Source organism: Copadichromis virginalis, linkage group LG19 (genome assembly GCF_057382275.1).
Source record: "Copadichromis virginalis isolate Kocher_CV1m ecotype Utaka linkage group LG19, C_Virginalis_male_GT1.1, whole genome shotgun sequence".
NCBI lineage: Eukaryota > Metazoa > Chordata > Actinopteri > Cichliformes > Cichlidae > Copadichromis > Copadichromis virginalis.
The window spans coordinates 16,958,048-16,976,365 of record NC_140636.1 but is presented as its reverse complement, the minus strand read 5'-3'; the positions used below and the strand labels follow the sequence as shown (position 1 = coordinate 16,976,365).

At 39.0% G+C, this 18,318-nt stretch overlaps 2 protein-coding genes across 5 annotated transcripts in view; both read right to left on the bottom strand.

The window, feature by feature from the left end:
- The window catches only part of LOC146685863 (apoptosis-stimulating of p53 protein 1-like), a 56,527-nt gene extending 54,449 nt beyond the window's left edge, over positions 1–2,078 (bottom strand). Inside the window, exon 1 of the mRNA XM_085440689.1 lies at positions 1,857–2,078. Within this exon, the coding sequence (XP_085296815.1) occupies positions 1,857–1,865 (9 nt within the window). The 5' untranslated portion in view covers positions 1,866–2,078. The remainder of the gene's footprint in view (positions 1–1,856) is intronic.
- Positions 2,079–5,713: 3,635 nt separating this feature from the next.
- LOC146685862 (protein tyrosine phosphatase type IVA 2-like) lies at positions 5,714–14,439 on the bottom strand. Of its 4 annotated transcripts, none has more exons than XM_085441509.1 (8): positions 14,316–14,439; positions 13,630–13,772; positions 12,285–12,410; positions 9,635–10,222; positions 9,453–9,545; positions 7,847–7,977; positions 7,091–7,165; positions 5,714–7,010 (listed from the first exon to the last, which is right to left on the bottom strand). In XM_085441509.1, exons 4-8 carry the CDS (start codon positions 9,728–9,730, stop codon positions 6,899–6,901), a joined length of 507 nt encoding a protein of 168 aa, XP_085297635.1. In that variant the 5' UTR covers positions 9,731–10,222; positions 12,285–12,410; positions 13,630–13,772; positions 14,316–14,439; the 3' UTR covers positions 5,714–6,898. The 4 variants fall into 4 exon arrangements, with proteins under 4 accessions (XP_085297635.1, XP_085297637.1, XP_085297636.1 ...); XM_085441511.1 differs by lacking the exon at positions 14,316–14,439 and adding an exon at positions 14,202–14,284; XM_085441510.1 differs by lacking the exon at positions 14,316–14,439 and adding an exon at positions 14,119–14,189.
- Between the last annotated feature and the right edge of the window lie 3,879 nt (positions 14,440–18,318).

Here is an 18,318-nt window from a genome sequence, read left to right as displayed (position 1 = left end):
GAAGTGCAACGCTATCAGTGGACCAGAAAAGAGCAGGATGATGAGAAGACTCTAATATTATGCCCCTCGTTAGCACACGCCCTCTGTAAAGCACCTACCCGTTCCAAAATGCACTTTTTTATCTTTTCAGGGATTATATGTTCTAGAACAAAATGTGAAAATGTGTCAAGCTGGTGCTAAACACAGACCCCGCTTCAGGCACCTAACCAAAAACCAGCACAAATGGACCTGGCAGTACAAAAACACTTCAGGCACTCTGCGCTCGACTGCAGATATTTCCTGTGTGTACATACAGAGAACCTCCAGCGTCTGCTGCATAACCCACATTATGATAAGGCTGTTCATAAAGGGTTAATGAGATGTAGTTAATGCTTTATAAATGGTTAAAAGACTTTTGCTTAGACACCAATAGGAAGACACTGATAGGAGGTAATTTGGGACAACTGTGGAAAATCTCAGCACAAAACCAGTGAACCACAGTTTATTTTGTCGTCATGTCCATTTTTCCTCCAAGTCACAGAAACTTGATTCTGTTCATCTGGTTGGAAAGTTTTTAGTGTCAAAAACGTCTTCAATGACTTCCTCAACATCATCTGATGTTGCAACAGTACAGTTGCACCACGATCTCAGTTTCATATTTGTTAATCCTGTCGTGACCATTAATAAATGGCCGTGAGTTCCATTCACAGAGTTGGGAAATGGCTGCAATCACAGCATTGTAAGATGGTGAAAGATGTGCCCTTAGACCCCCTCAGAGATGGGAAGAAAATCTAAAATTACATGAAGTATTGCACTGAGTCACTTTGCAGTCATCTGGCTCAAACAGACTAAATGAAGTCTGGTGTAAAAATGTTTCCCACAATTCCAAACGAATGTTTAAATATTAGGAAAAAAACATGGTGAAAAATATCAGGATACAGTCACATAATCAGCTGTCTTGTTGGTTCTGGCTGATGATTGGCTGTTGTGTGACGTGCACTCACTAAAGTTGAAGGAATGTGAGAAGTGCTGAGCAGTTTAGTTATTTCTTTGTTTCCTTGTCTCTGAATGAAAATTCACCGCTAACATTCCTGGAGATGACATGGGAAGTGCTCAAAGCGTTTCCTAAACTGTGCGTTGGTTTCCAAGTTCGTGCCGCTCTTGAAAATTAAACAGTTAAGTGGAAAACAAGGGTAAAAATTGGACTGTCACAGCACTTTACATGCTGAGCTTCTCATGTATTAGAAAACTACAGTTTTATTGAGTCCAACTATTGAGCCACTTTGTTGCATTGAAATAAAACTTTTTACATAGCTTTATATATTTATTATATATTATATATATTTATTTATTTATTTTTATTATTTTTTATTTTTTATTTTTTTAGCCTTTAACCCACTGAATCTGATTTCTTTTTTTCTATTAGGTATCAATACCTTAATGACCTATTACTGCCTTATTTCAACTATTTTGTTAGAAGTAGTACCGGTATTTAATATTTTGGCAGCTGTGTTACAGGAAATTCCAAACTTTTAGAATAAATAAATTCAATCCCAGCCTATCTTATCTTATCCTTATCCTGCCTATCAGTAGTTGCACTTGCACAAGCAAGTGAAAGCTCAGCATGCATTTATATTGAGGTTTGGCACATTTAAATTAATGCACACAGTACGTTTAAAAAATGTTTAATTAATAAATGAACTGAAACAAACTATACCCTCATCCAGACATAGATTGCAGGAGTGAAATGAGCTTATTTCTAAGGGTCTGACGTGTGTTTGAAGCTGTAGGCTCCAGGCTGCTGCCTCAGCTCGACTCTTCAGTTCAGAAGTTGCATATCCATAAACTCCTGGAACCTTTCATGAATGAAAACTCACCGGTAACATTCCTGCTGCTCGCTGCGATGCTGCACCCGTCCCGCTGGAAAAACAACTTTCTCCTCCTTATTTTCCTCTTCTCTCCCCTCTGCGCGTGCTTTTTCTGCCTTTTACCTTTGCTTCGGGACAGTTTTCCATAAATCCGAGCCCTTTTCCTTTTTTCGTCTCTCCCTGCCAGACATCCAGATGCTTGGGAAACCTAAAACTCCAGCTCCTCTCTACTCCTCAGTCCCTCCCTCTTCCTTCCTTCCTTCCTCCCCCTCTCTCTCTCTCTCTCTCTCCAGGGGGAAATGCAGCTGGATGTTTTTATAAACTTGAATCACCCTTAAAATCTCACTAATTGCATCCTTTGATCAGCTGTGGGCGGTCGTCCGGTTTGGTTTGCGGGGTGAACTGGGTCGCCGTCCTGATCATCCCTCCCATCTGACCCCTGCTCTCCTCCTCCTCTTCCTCCTCTTCTAGTAGTCCTGTAGTAAAAATCGGTGGCTGAACAATCGTTAAAGTAAAGCTTCATATCATTTTGCGTTAATTCATCTGATTTCTGAGTGCGAGCGCCCTCTGTCGGCCTCATGAGCAACAAAAAAAGTTTCACACTACAGAGTGCCTTCTGCCTTGTTCCTGCAAACTCGCCTAACTACGCAGAATATGTGGAGGTATATTCACGGTGACTCGGACTTTTCAGTGCCTGTATTTCCACTGAACGTACAGTGCTGAATGAAGCACTGTGGTACTTAAAAGTACTCACATTAAACCGTAAAATACTGTTATAGCTGGTTTAGCTGAGCTTTAACTTGAACTGAAGTAAAAATACTTCTCAAAGCCAGTGTCATCATTATAAGAAACGCTTGTTTGGGAAGGTATTGTAAAGTATTTTCTAACTTTAATTTTAGTGATCACCAGAACATTAAAACTGCATGTAAAGAACCACCAGTCAAATTAAATTTTTTGTTTTAAGCTTAGGTATTCTAGGTTTCTGCCATAAAATAAGCCTTTAAAAGGTTTATCTCTTTCTTACAATGTCTCTGCTTTATTAGTCAAAACAAAATTATTTACTTCTTCATGTTTACGCTATAAAATGTGTGATGGGCTCAACACTTCAAAGTTGAGTCTGAGATGGAACTATACGAGTAAATTTGCAGATATATGTACTATGGCATATAGCGTAAAGTTTTCTAGCTGAGAGCAGAAATATGGCAGAAACCTGGATTTAAAATGAACCAATCAGGATTCAGTTGACATGTAGACCCAGAAACCATGCCTGTCTGACAGAAAGTGATGTAGGCTTCAGATCTTTTGGCCTTTTATTTAATTTCTTCTCTCTGATTTCATCTTAATCTGATTTTCAACCATTAAAAGAACTTCTGGCTCCATTTCTTTTTCTGCTCTTGCGGCTGATGAATCGCTTGTGTTTTCTTTCATCTTCACAGTAGGTGTGCATCAAGATATGCCTGCCACCTGAAGAGTGTTCTAGCTTGGTTGCTCTGAAAAGGGTTATTTATTGATTTTTCAGTCATGGAAAGGATCCTGCGATCATCCACTAGAGCCATCTTCTGTGCACATGTAGCCACTTTTAGTCAAACCGCTGACTTGGTGGCTCTTGTTGCTGCAGCCCAACGATGGCTGGTTTCACATTTCTCCTTTGATCACACTTTGGTGTCGGTTCAACATCAAAATACCAGATGCCCCGCTTGGAAGAGAAGCCAGACTGTTTAATTAATTAATGTAAGAAATAACATGTCCATTATACACCTCGGGAGTCAGTTTTCCTGGTCCTTTGAAAGAGAGTACATGGATACAGAATAAAGAGTCTCAATTGCTAAGTCTGAAAGCTGAGATTCTTTAAGCTCATTCTGCAGACCTAACCAAAAAAAATAAAAATATTTAGGTAAACAGTTTTACAGCATCAATTAAAATATTGAATAAACTTTACAGTTTTGCAAAATTGTAATTTTTTATAACAGCAGAATTGTTGGGCAAGATATTTTTTTTCAATCCAAGATCCGTCTTAAATTTCCCATCCCCTTTCAAAATTAAACGGGAAGAAGGAAAAACGACGACATAGGACGCCGTGGACTCGCACACAGAGTTTATATAGCTTACACTGAGCTTAGAGATGCTCAGCTGCCATAAATTCAGCAGATTATCACAGAGCTGTCCTCTGCTGCCAAGGACGATTTGTCTGCCCGTGTATGTATTTATGTCCTCAATGAGCCATGATGCTCATTTTAAAGTCATAAATGACTAAATTACTGCCCTAAGTTCATTGAAATGCTTCCTCTGACACGCTGTAGGCCTTTATCAACTAAAACCTGTTATTACTGTGATGTGGTCAATCACTTGTAAACAGAAATTACCTTCATGTTCAAAGCTTTAAATGCATTTGAAGGTTTACAAAGTGCAGCTTGTGGTTTTTCTTTTAAATCTCAGTGAAAATTACTTAATTATTTTTATTTATTTATGTTTTTTAAATCCTGTCTGGCAGCTTTTGCAATCAGAATTATGATCTGAGCCAAACATATTTTGCTTTTCCAAGATTAGCTCTATAAATTCTCTATAGGCTCCTCTTGTACCACATTATATGTGGTACACAGTATGACAATGTCTAAGCTAGGACAGGCAGAGTGTGTGCGTGTGTGTGAGAGACAGAAAGAGACAGAGTGTGAGTGTGTATTTGTTATGAAACATACTTGGGAATGAAGGTGGGAAGCTGTAATAGCGTCCCCCAGGAGCCAGAGGCAGGAAGAGATGGGTCCGGGAGAACTGGGCCATCCGCAGCCCCCAAGAGTACTAAAGACGCAAGGCCACACGTCTCTGCGCGCTCATCCCATCAGGAGGAGGGAGGTCCCAGATGGGGCGCCCACACCAAGGAGTGGTAGTCCCAGAGGAGACAGGCAGTCAACCCTGGTAAAGGCCGCCCACCCCGGTGCGAGCAGAGGGTCCCAGCGCTCCAGGCACGCGAGAACCACCACAGCTCCAGTGTTCAAATTGTAGGATCCATGCTTTCATGTTGTTTAAGACAAACAACATGAAAGCATGGATCCCTCCCACGTCCCACTTTATGAGCACACTTGAGAGTGTTCATACCAACTGAGTACAGAGCCATTAGAGTACAGTTCTTAAGACTGTACTCTAATGGCTCCCACTGTCACCAAATCTCAGTCCCACAGAGCATATTTGGAGCATGAAGAATTGAGGCAGTCCTGAAGGTCAAAGTCCCAGTAGTCACTAGTAAACTGTACCTAATAAATCGGCCCTCACGGTTGGTGGATTATTATCAATCAGCTGCAGCTCGTCAGTTCAAGGTCAGTTCCTGTGCATGTTTTTCTTTTTGTAGGTCAGTCAATAAAACCAATCAACCTTCAGCCATCCACAGGGTCCACGTGATGCTGCGATTCCACTCAGACAAGCACCACCACAGCCGAAGGCCGGCTCGCTTTGTGCAATGGCGAGTTCACAGAAATCAGGCATGGGTAACAGTCCAACCGCTGAGCTGATGCGGAAGATGGCCAGAGCTTTGTGAGGATAAATTATTAATACGTCTGAAATTTTTAAACCCGTACAATGCAGGGATTTTCTGCATATCATTTTGATCAAGGGTTTATTTAATTAAACTTAAATATATTTGTGCCAAAAACAAACAAAAAAAATACGTGTGGCTGAAATGATCAGGACCACAGCATCCCCCCGGATAATTTGGTCTGATTACAGTTTCCTTTATGTGGCTATCACTCTAAATATTTGTCAAATTTATCAATTGATACCAAAGACAATTTAAAAAATGTATTTTCTTAAGTCACAATAACACTGGGACTGCCAAAATTGCCTCATTTTGCATCAAAACATACAAAAACCAACAGTTAAGATTACTAAACACTTTAATTTTCCAAGACTAAGATTTTTTTTCCCCCATCCATCAGACAAACATCTCACAAAGAAACAATAAATAACAGATACAAACAGATACAGGGTACAGGAAGGAACAAATAAAATAAAATCTATAAGAAAATAATGGCACAAAGACCAGATACATCTTACAAACACTGACCGAAGAGCTAAGTGGAGCCAGAGATGGATGAGAACTATGGCCAGTAATGTTGCAGTGGCAGCCACTGTGGCTCCACAGTGCCGTTACATGGTTGTTGCAACAGGAACACATAAAGTATTTGGGAGATTATCCTGTTGATCAGAGAGATGAGAAGAACTTTGGCTCTAAAATCATCTGATTGTGTTGCTAACTTATCCCCTAACGTCTAATAGTGAACATTAATGCGTCTGAATGGACCCGAGAGTGGATCTCAGATTTTCATCGAGCAGATTATCCACGCTTTAGTGTTAGCGGGTAGATTAATACCCCATACTGTTTACTGGCCCACAAACGTGTATGATGCAGTGGAAGAAATGTGAATATTTGGACGATTTTAATTATGTTCTTAATGCTTGTCAGTTACTAGGATAATCTACCAAAGCCTTTACATGTTCCTTTGTTAACAACTGTTCTTCCACATGTTAGTCCACTTCCATGGAGGTCAGCGCCAAATATTTATAGCCAACACAAGTTTATTCTACAGAAGCTTATGACTGATTTGGGACATAAAAGGAAAGTAGATAATCTAACATTTGCATCACACTGAGAACACATGTCATCATATGTTTTCATCTTAAATATTGTGTGTTTTCAAACTGAATTCTTCTGGCATTCTGGTTGCAGGACATTGATTTGATCAGTGAGCACAGACTCATAAATAAATCACTCTCAGTCACTGTGTGGATTGATGTGCAATAAACCAACAAGCCTCTATTTATTCAGCATTTAGCTTAGAGCAAATATCAAGCTGCAGACTATAGAACACTGTCAAACACACTGCCAGCTGCATTATTCATCACATCTTATTGGGGTTTTTTATTTTTACATTACAGACAAACAAGCTTTTAAATCTCTGTTTAAGTATTTGTGGGTTTTTGCTACATGTTCAGGGGAGGTTTGAAACCAAAGAAACGGAAATAAAAACTTTAAAACCTCCACTTTCTTTTTGCAAAGAGTCCTACTGTACACAGCAGCTTTGCCCGTTGGCATCTTTGGAGCGCAGACACAGTTTAGGCTTGTAGTTCTCCAGGTAATGCAGCTGCTTGGCATTTAAAGCTCCACGGCGCTTCCTGGCAAAATGGAGGAGACATTAGGCTCAGTTTCCGAAATACAATGCAAGAAAAGGAGGAGCAGCAGAATCAAAGCTTACTGTCTTATTAGGTGCACCGCATCCTCGTATTCCATCCCACATTCAATTAGAGCCAGAGCCACCAACACGGGCGCTCTGAGGACAAACAAGAGGAAGCCTTAGTTAAACTTTAACCCCTGTATGTGACTGGTGGTAGACTATAACAGGTGACTCAGTTGCATTTGTTGGGGGTGATATTTTCCTAGTTTAATCATTTGCCTCCAAGAGAATTCAACTCAGTAACTTTTAAGAGCCTACACTTGTAGCCTTCGCAGCTAAGACAACTACTGACGGACAATTTGGAGCTTTGAGTCACTAAGGGCAGCCTGCAGCTAAAAAACACTGCCATATATTTAGGCTCCAACTTACACACAAGTACAAGCCAGCCAGTTGTAAAGGTTTCCAGAGCTCTGATTTATTTGACACCTGTATGACTTACTTGGCAGGTTTTTTGTGGGAAATAACTGAAACTACCACAGCGAGAGCAAAATGAATGCTTTTGTCAGCTGTCACTTTATTGCAGTCATCCTTAAAGTGTGTTAAACTGACTGTTTATATTATGCTCATTACCAAAATAGGAACTACTATCTTGAAGTGTGAGCACAGTGGCTGCTGTCTGTTTAAGGCTTAGAAGTAGGAAAGATCAAGCAGACACACACTAACAAAACAAAACCTGAAGAGTAAACGCAGCTGAAAACACGCACAACACATTGTGCTGTATATAAAATTATTGTGTACTAAACATCAGAATAAATCACGTGTCAGCTTCATACTGACCGTCCCAATCCAGCTACACAGTGCACAGCCACACAGGAGCCAGGCTCGTCTCGAAACTTTGTCTGCAGAAGGCTCAGCCAATCATCGACCACCTGGTCTGGGGGGGCGGATCCATCATCAAATGGCCAATCCTGAAAAAGAGTAAAGCATTAACTTGAGCTCAGTTTTACTGCAGACCAGTCAGCGTTCATAGGTTTTTAAAATACCTCTAAATTATTTTAGTGACCATCCTTAATGCACGAGACGTTTCTATAATTATAGTTCTATAGTGTATGTGAGGATAATGTGCTGTGTCTGAAAACCAAGCTGCTTTAGCTACTAAAATGACCAAGTGGGTTTTTTTGTATTGGATTCATTTACACACAAATGATTTTTCTCTTTAAAAAATAATTTGTGTTTAAATATTCTATTTAAATTGTTTATCATTATTTATTACAGATATTCCAAAATGTTATGCTATTAGTTATGTTTTTTAAAAACATTCTGAAACTGTGTTCAGCACAAGACTTTAAGTATTTGGGTAACTGAACTGCAAACATTGTACAAATATACCTGAAATCATCAGGTATGTCTTGGGTCTTGTAAGCGAGATATAACACATTGATTTTCTTGTGCTTTAAAGACCCAACTAAGAATGAGCTTTGCAAACCAGCTAAAGCTGTAAACGCTGTGATGTAAGACTAAAGTAAACTAACATAAACAGGGTCTGAAAAGTGAAGCCAAGGTAGAAGAGCCTAACACTTTCATTCTTTGTTGTATGGCCAGAAGGGGCCAGTAGATGCTGGAGAATTAAAAAAAAAAAAAAAAAAAAAAAAAAAAGAGACTGAACTCACTGACACCTCAATAAAAACCTTCCTGATGAGTTTATGCCCTCGGTCACACATTTTACATCATACTGAACAGAACATTATACCAACTTAGGAAACTGTAATATTTTTTAAAGCTGTTGAGCACGGCTACATCCATCTTTGCACAATCTGCAGTTTGTACGTCTGCTCTGGCTGCTTAGGTGTCAAAGAACAGGTTCTTTAGGATATCTTTCAGTACTGGTCTAGCCACATTTCACCAGAAAACATCAGGATGCAGTGATGAGAAGTGGGACATTATAATAAAATCAAAGTCTATAATATTAAAAAATATATATATAAACCCACACCTTTCCATAACTCTCTTCACACCAGTACATGTAAAAAACCATTAAAAGCTGTAGAAAAATAGACTGAAAAACTCGTAATCTGCTGGGATAGACTCCAACTCAACTATGACCTGAACCAGATAAGAGGGAGAACAGATTCATGGATTCACGGAAAATATCACAGCAGGACAGTGAAATGCATAACTCATTCACCTGAAGGTTAATTTTCTTCTTTCAGCTCATTAATCCTTTAACTACCCTGCAGATCATGTTCTTACTCCTCCCTTTGTGGTTGACGTTCACTCTATTGTTTGATTTAGGTTCTGTGTGTTTTTAGACTTTGGTACTGGAAGCTGGCGTAATCCATTAATGACAGTAGCTGCATTAAACTCAACGTGTGACTCTCTCTTCACAAACTGCTCTTGTGATTATTTACAGCCGCCTAAGTACTGTTTGCTACGCATCACCTACCAGAACCTGGATGCCTTCTTGTTCCACCGGTGTCTTGTCATACGTGGCAGCGCACACTCGCACTAAGGTATTTACTCCGAATGCTTTCAGATCCTACACATCAAATCACACATTTTAACACAACACCCTGCTTCTGTGTCTTCCAAAGGAGAAAATGTGCAGAGATCTTAAACACGTGTTACCTCTATAAACCGTCCGAGTTGTGCATTGGTGGGATTGTGCGTGATGAGGAATCTCAGACAGTCATAGGAGATCTCCACTGGAGCCGGCCGGTTCATTTTTATACCCAGAGAAGCTTATTAATAAAGAATAAAAGTCTGGAAAGTACTGTGCTTCAAAGAGTGGAGTAACAGAGTCTGAGGAAAAACCCTTCTGAGTGTTAAAAACAAAATGCAAACAAACAAACAAACAAAATCTTCCCACTTAAAGAAAAACAATTGTGTTTTTTAGTGAATGTTACTAAATCAATCTCACGAAAATACAAAATTTTGGTCGAGAAATAGAAAAGTAAATTGCCTTGGCAATAAAGTAAAAGTAAAATTGGCTTGGCAAGAGTTAAACTCTTTTTCTTTCAACTCTATTAGCCCATTCAGAGAAGACTTGTACAAATCACAGCAGAAGAAGAAGAGGAGGAGAGGAAAAGCTGGAAAGAAGAAGAGCAGAGAGGAAACTCCCAGGCTGAAACCAATGCTTGCCCCTCTCTCCGAGACAGCTCACAGACTGCAGGGTGGGTCTTCTTCATAAGGGTTGAACGGGATGGCAGTAGGGACCTATGAGGACAGGAAGGGTCGGCCATTTTAGGTCACTTTAAAACAAAAAAGCTTTGCTGTGACTTTTTATTTACTGGTAAACTTTAAATGTAATTCTCATCTAAATAAGATGTTTTTATATATATATATATATATATATATATATATATATATATATATATATATATATATATATATATATATATATATTCTGCTTTACTGTGATGAAATGGTTTTTAAAGTCTCTATAAATTCAAGTTTTTATGTGTCTACTAGTGAATTTTCTGTGATATCAGGACTTTTGAGACAAACAGAGATGGTAAATGGCCTGTATTTGTATAGCGCTTTGCTAGTCCCTAAGGACCCCAGTCATCCACTAGAGGTGGGAATCACCATACATCCCACGATACGATATTATTGCAATTTCTTAAAATATTTTGCGATATTCAGATTCTGTACATAAAGGCAAACTTTATCAATATTCATTTTATCTAATATCAAAGTCTCACACTCAGTCTTTCTCTCATTTCAGTTTTATTGTTGACAAACTGAACGGTTTGTATTACAGTCTAGTCCAACTTAACTGAATGCAACCATCTGGTACAATTATAGCTATTCTGAACTATGCAATTTATGATAACTATGCAGCCCATTCAGCAACTGAAGAATTTGAAAGTAAATTAAAACAAAATATAATTTTACATTAAATAAAAAGTTTTAAACTTAATTAAAATAAAACATGTCTTAAATTAAAAGAAGTAAACTGTCATGTTTATTGCTGCCAAAAAACAAGTTAAACACATTTGGACAGTCAAGCAATGTCAGGATTCTTGCTCAGAAAAAGGATCAACATGCTCTGAAGTCAGAGTTCCAGTCTACAAAAACTTTTTTTGTAACAAAATATCGATTTCTGCTGTCCCTGTATCGATACATTATTAGCAAACAAAATATCACGATACTACACAGTATCGATTTTTTCCCCCACCCCTATCATCCACCCATTCACTCACACATTCACACACTGGTGATGGCAAGCTACATTGTAGCCACAGCCACCCTGGGGCGCAGTGACAGACTGCCGGACACTGGCGCCACCGGGCCCTCTGACCACCACCAGTAGGCAACGGGTGAAGTGTCTTGCCCAAGGACACAACGACCGAGACTGTCCAAGCCGGGGCTCGAACCGGCAACCTTCCGATTACAAGGCAAATTCCCAACTCTTGAGCCACGATCGCCCCATTTGGAAACAAACAGAGATGGTAATCTCTGCAGTGCAATCCCAGCCATGTTACTGCAAATACTGAACTGCCAGCTGATGGAACGCGTCCGTATCGCTCATTGAAGGAATTTGCGACTGTTATCTGAATCAACGCACTGATTGGATTCCTACATCAGCTGATGGGACTGTGGCTGTGGTAAACGGATGTGGATAGTTAGCTTGACTGTCCTGTTCACATTTTACTGGACATGCAGCTGAACACTCAAAGTCGTTTCAGCTCCACTGCCACACAGACGGATACAGAAAATCTTTACCACCTCATCATTTATAGTTAAGCTCCTTATTGTAACATAAACAGGTTATTCATTGTATCCTGTTTAACTGAGCCCCTTTTTGAGTGACATTTTTTTACCTTTCTGAACTGTTTTACTGTGTGATAATTATGTATTTTATTGACATTGAACCAAGTTATTTTTCATGCTCTGGCTGCATAACAGCTTTTTTTTAAAAAATTGGGACATCGAGTTCAGGAAGGGATTGCGTATGAATTCATGCTGTGCATGCAGCTGATTCCCTTTCACCTTCAGGAGAAACTTACTGGTTTTAAAAAATAAGCATTCCTTAAATCATGGTTAGTAGTCATTTTTATAAAGAATTTGCATGACGATCTTCACCACAGTGGACTCTAAGACTGAAGTGAAGACTTTAAGCTTTAATATGGTACGATTAACAAAAGTACAAAAATGGAGCCATGGGTGCCAGGCAGTAGAAGTAAAGCTTTTGATGCTGTAGAGATAACACATCAAGGACTAGACTTTATCCTCAAAGTTTCAAATGAAGGCACCGCCTGCCTTTATCACTCACCTGTGTGCGTGAATGGCAGTGAGTGTGCCTAGCTGACGTCTCCTTTTCACTTGTCCACAATAAGCAGCAGGTGCTGGGCTTGGCAAAACTCCCCTCCAAGCCTCGCCAACGCCATACATGTGCAGCCTGAGAGCGAGACATGAAGAAGAGATGAAGTCATGAGACCAGAGTGCACAACATTTTCACCCTTTGTCCTCCTGTAACCATTTAATGGTTTATAAAAGTGAACACAAAAAACACGTGGCTCATAAAAGAATAAAGTGATACATAGACTCATCCCTACTAAAACCCAGCAAAGATACGAGACAGAGGAGCAACTGAAAAAAAACAAAGAGAGAACACACAACCATGCAAACACTAGAGTGAAATCTGCGATCTCGGTCTTGAGTGTTTTTACAGTTTGGCATTTCCTTAGTGCATCAAGATATTCTTGCTGTGTTTTACAAGTTTTACAAGCAGATGGATAAACCCCGAGCCCACCGAGTTCACGTAGCATCTCCTATTCAGCTTGGTTATGTTTTGAACTTTTTGCAAACTCTATTCCAGTATATCTGAGAATTTAACTACCAAATATAGTAAAATATATCAATTCATTTGTGTGAAAACCTTAGAGAATTTAGTTGTGCTCCTGTAGAGAAAAGTCTAGAACTAAGGCACTTTTGGGAGTTTTCCTTCAACCTCATAAAAGTACAGAAAAAAAATGTAGCTTCCTTTTCTATTTAGAAGGCTGGGAAAGAAAATACAGGATATTTATCCTTCATATGATCAAGCAGACTGATAGGTGAACTGCCACTGTGAATACTGAAGGATTATAGACAGAGCTGTAGTCTTAACATAGTCATAACAATCTTAATGACATAAATAAAGCTTATTGACTACCTAATAAAGCTAATAAAGCTACCTGTGCATGATAGCTGATATCTGGATAATAGTTTGGGATGACAAATAATGATATATGAAATACTCAGTGGTGTAGCTGTCTTGGTCTGACCTTCCTACCTGACCCAAAATCTCATGGTACATCTGTGTTACTCTTACAGAGAACAAATGATTCAGCCTGTAAAACCGCAAACCTAAAACACAGATGTGTATCTAATATTAGCCTAACCAAGTTGTTTATTCTGTTTACCTCTGTCAGAGATCATTCTGACGTTCATGTCAGAGATACCAGCACACGAACAGAGGCAAACAGGTTACCAGCTGGATGCGCTAATCTCCCGTCCTTACCTTCTCCAAGCTGCCCACATAATGTTTCTAGCCGGCCCTAAACTTATCCCAGATGTAATTTATCTGGAAATATGGTTACCCGAGTCCAACACGAACTGCGGCGTGGTGATATACTCACCGTGATGAGAGCTGAGGAGATGGTTCATTGAGCGGACACAGGAAAATGTGACGGCTCCGGGATGTAGACACACCATTGATGATGATGCTGCTGCTGTTTTTCTGGGTCCTGGCTGACTAACGGCCCGTTAGCTTAGTGCTAACCTGCAGCGAATAAGAAGAAAACACGTCGATATTTATCGATGACTTCAGCTGCTGCGTTTTAGCTTATATGTTGATATTCCAATAACCAAACGCAATATGACTTTTAAAAAAAAACGAAAAATAAACCGGGAAGCATGACACTTAACTAGGCTAATCACTTAAATACCTGTACGAGAGCATCCATGTTTAAAATTAATCTACACGGCAGTTACAGTTAAATTACCGAGAAGCCAGCTGGCTTTTTTGTTTTTTTAAGGCACACATAGAGCGATTATGACACACGCAGATTAAGAGAAAATGTCAGCATATTATTTACAAACTGTCTTACTGGACTAAACAACAGCACCTTCTGTCATTAAATGCTCCGCAAGACAGGTCAGTTAGAAACCAGGTCAACAAGCAGAATAAAAAGCAGGCTAAAACGCTCACCGGCTTTCAATAACAGCGAGTACAGTGACCTTGCTAGCAAACGAAACATTAGCCGGACAATAGCGACGGCTATAGCGTAGATTTGAAACGCCCAGCGTGAACAAAAGCACTTACAAAACGAAGCAGTTTCACAAAATATCCAGAAGCTTCTAATAATGGACGAGAGCCTGCGAGGGAGACATGTTGCAAAAAAACGTCAAGTTAGCAACGTAGGACATGATGACTACCGGTCACCGTCTTTCCAAAATAAAACTGCTGAAGACCCATGTTCCGGTTTAAAAAAATGAAAAGAAAGACCATTATTCGCAAACTCAATGACACTATGTTGTTTTATATGAGTTTTGCTTAATTTAATGATAATCACTTACTCAAAACTGAACAGCACCTGTTGTGTTTGAAGAAATGTTCTCATTTCCAATTTGACCACCTTGTGAATTAGGAAAAAATGTGTTGTATCTGATGTATCTTGAAATTTAGAAATAGTCAGTAAGTCAACAATTTGAAAGAACTCAAAATTTCAACTTCCCTCTCTCTGCAATTTTTTTATTAATTCATTTAATTGTTAGAAACAAGTTTCCATTTTCTCGTCCTCCTTTACCTTTGGATATTTATCCATAAGAAACACAAACTCAATTACATTACAGACCATTAATTACAGACCATTATAATGGCTAACTGGTTTGATTTTATTTGACGACTTGCTCTTTTTGCATATTTAATTTAAGTTTCCTCCTGTGCAGAGCAACACAGTACAAATATATAGGAGTTAGCTCATGGCTTAGATGAACAAATTGTAGCTTTAATATCCCACATAACCAAATGTAGATTGTTTAATATTTATTTCTTCAGTATGTTTTCCTATGCTTATCATCTACAAAGGGATGATCATGTATTACAGACTAAATCTACCCACTGATACAAAAAAGTAACCTGAGCCTGAACAGCTGAGGTATGTCAACTTTTAAAAGCCAAAGGATAAGTGAATGTTTTTTGTTTTGGTGTTTTGTTTTTTTGGTGTATTTTGTCACATAGGCCATCAACAGTCACCTCGAGTCGCTTTATATTGTAGGGGAAAGACTAGGGATGTAGCTAGCAATTATTTTAGTGAACGATGAATCGATAGATTATTCCATCAATTCACTGAGTAATCCAACAAGAAATATTTTTGTCTTATTAATGAGCAATCATAAACATTCAAAGGAGAAAAAACACAGGTCTTTCAAAATGAACTGCTCGTTGTTTTCCATTTTAGAAATTGCAATGTTTTCACGTTTAACTACATATAACATCTGTCAAAAAAACACAAAAAACAACTAAACCCCTTTGATTGTATGTACATGTCATAATAAATTAGATTTTTTTTAAACGAAAACATTTTCTTAAATTGTAAAATGTATAAATAATCTCAAGCACAGTCAAAAGTCACAAATAAAATAAGATATATATGCAAACTAAACTAAGGCATAGAAATGCACCTTTACTCTGTATTCTTGGAAGGCTTTCTGACTTTAATAGGAAGCAAGTGCTGCTGAAAACAGATGCTATGTTAGTGTAGATATTAATAATAATTCAGTGTCCAACCTAACAACCATCAGGTCAGTGGACCAGAGTTTAATAGCCCATTTATATTTTTATTGGCTTGTGGAAAAAATCTTATTTCTATATTTTTAAATATTAATGGATTTTAATTAACACAATATTTGATATTATTTCACTTACAGTGTTAAAAATCTTACAAAAGCCTTGAAATTAATAAGGTCTAGGACACCCAATGCCCCCCTTTATACTCACCCCTGTTTGCTGCATATAAAACAGGACGGCTATTGTCAGCATTCAGCACGCTGTATGAATAACATTTCATCTGCATATTTTAATACAACTTCTGGACTCTTACTGCAGATTTTGACTGTGTAAAACAAACGGAGCAGCGGTGGATGGAGCAGCTACAGCGTTTGCTTTTGGTCGTGTCAGTTTGTTGATCAGGTGCTTTGACAAAGGACTCCACTAGCCTTTTCCCAGTAAAGGTTTTAATGGTGATCACAGGAACAGCTGCTGTTTTTTTCACTCTACCTGAGCTCACTGTCTCAGTAACAGCTCCGCCTCTTTGCTCTTCGCGGTGTGTAAACAGACTCCAGCTCCACGTTAAACTGTGCCAGCGTCATCATTTCTACTGCTGTGTTGTTATCAGTGTGTGTGGGCTCAATATGGTCAGACTTATTATTCACTGATAATAAATACGTGTCTATTGCAGGTCTGTTTTTAGTGGGTGTGCGTGGGAATGTGGGGGAAGATGCTACAATAATACAGAGAGAATTTCAACAATCAGATGACCACTCTGAGCAAGTACTTCACCATCGTCATCATCATCATCATATGTCCCTTTCTATAGATTTTGACTCCTTAGGGTATGTCTATGGTCTCCAATAGATGCTGAAAAGTTGTCATAAATCACCATTCTCCATATCTGCGGGGCATCTAGCCCTAACAGTCAGATGACTTAACAGTGGGATTATAAAACTGAAACAGATGATTTTTGTCCTTAGGACTATTGTTGGATAACAGACTCACATTTGCCAAGAAAACTGAAGGTAAAAAGTGGATTTTTGTTCAGAAGCAAATCCTGCTTTTCTTCTGTTAGTGATACTGTATGCATGCATGCTTCTCCCTCCATCCATCCATACTTTTCCGTTCACGTTCCACTGTTTCCTCACAACTGACACCTTTCTACCTCAACATTGTGTCTTATACAAAACAATACATAACAAATTTTAACTTAGTTCAGGTAAATTGGTACTTTATATTGTAAGGCTAAAAACCAGATCACAGAGCAATCAAACGTCCCCATTTGGCGATGCTGGGAAGGAAGACCTTTCTAAGAAGAAATGACCTTCAGTAGAACCATGCTCAGGGAGGTGCAGCCATCTGCGTCAACTGACTGGGTGGTCAGGAGAAAGAAAGAAGGAAAGAGTTAATGGCAGGTAGGCTATGAACACAACGAGGACAAAACTCAACCGACAGAGTGATGGCATGCAGTAGTAGCATATAAGTACATCAGGAAAAGAGAGGAAGAGAAAGGCTCAGTGCATCATTGGAAGCCGATCCTGCAGCCCCAGTCCCCAACCCCCAGGGTTGGTTCAGACTCACCTGATCAGCCCTAATTATAAGCTTAGAAAGTCTGAAGGCTCTGCCTTTTAGATATAAGCCAGTAGTCTCAGACCAAAATGCTCTATTAAGATAATTTTGTACTATGTGGTCTTTGACAAATGATAGGGCTTGAGTGTTTAAGACTGTGTATGTATGGACTTAAATTCACGTCTGGATTTAACTGGAATACAGTTCATTATAATACATGAGTGTTACCATGATCTTACTGTGAATTCTTCCTACATGATCCAGAGTTGAGCAGCCAAACTTGCCAAACAGGTAAATTTTGCAGGTCTCAGGTCTCTGGGGGTTCTTATCTGTATTATGAAATCATTGTTGCATAACGATCACTGACAATAGGCTAAAATTACCCAGCCTTAGCATGTCTGCACCTGTAACACCTTACAAAAGCGTCCATCCATTCAGCTGACATGGGGCAAAAGGCAGGGTACACCGTGGACAGATCACCAATCTGACACTGGGCTAACACATAGAAACAAACAAGCATTCACATCTATGACCAGTTCAGAATAGCCCAATAACTTAACCCAAAGCAGGCCTTTGGACTATGGGAGGAAGCTGGACTGCAAGTTGAAAACCCCCAGACTGGATTCAAACCTGGGACCTCCTTGCTGTGAAGCATTGGTGCCACCTCACCCCCCCTTTGCATCGAAACATCACATTATTTTAATTTCACAACAACAACATCAAATTTATATGATTTTATGCCACCTATGCTATCATGAAGCCTTCCACCTATCAACTGGCCTGCAGAAAACCAGTATTCAGACAAAACCATAAATAAACATGTGATCATGCACACAGGTTTTTTTTTACCTTTAAAATAACTTATTAGAGAAAAACATGTATTTTAACTTCCTCTGTTAAAAAAAACAACAACATTTTTTCCCCAAACCTAAATGTCCTGCTATTTGTTTTGTATGCAGGTTATTTCATATAAAATCTGTCAAAT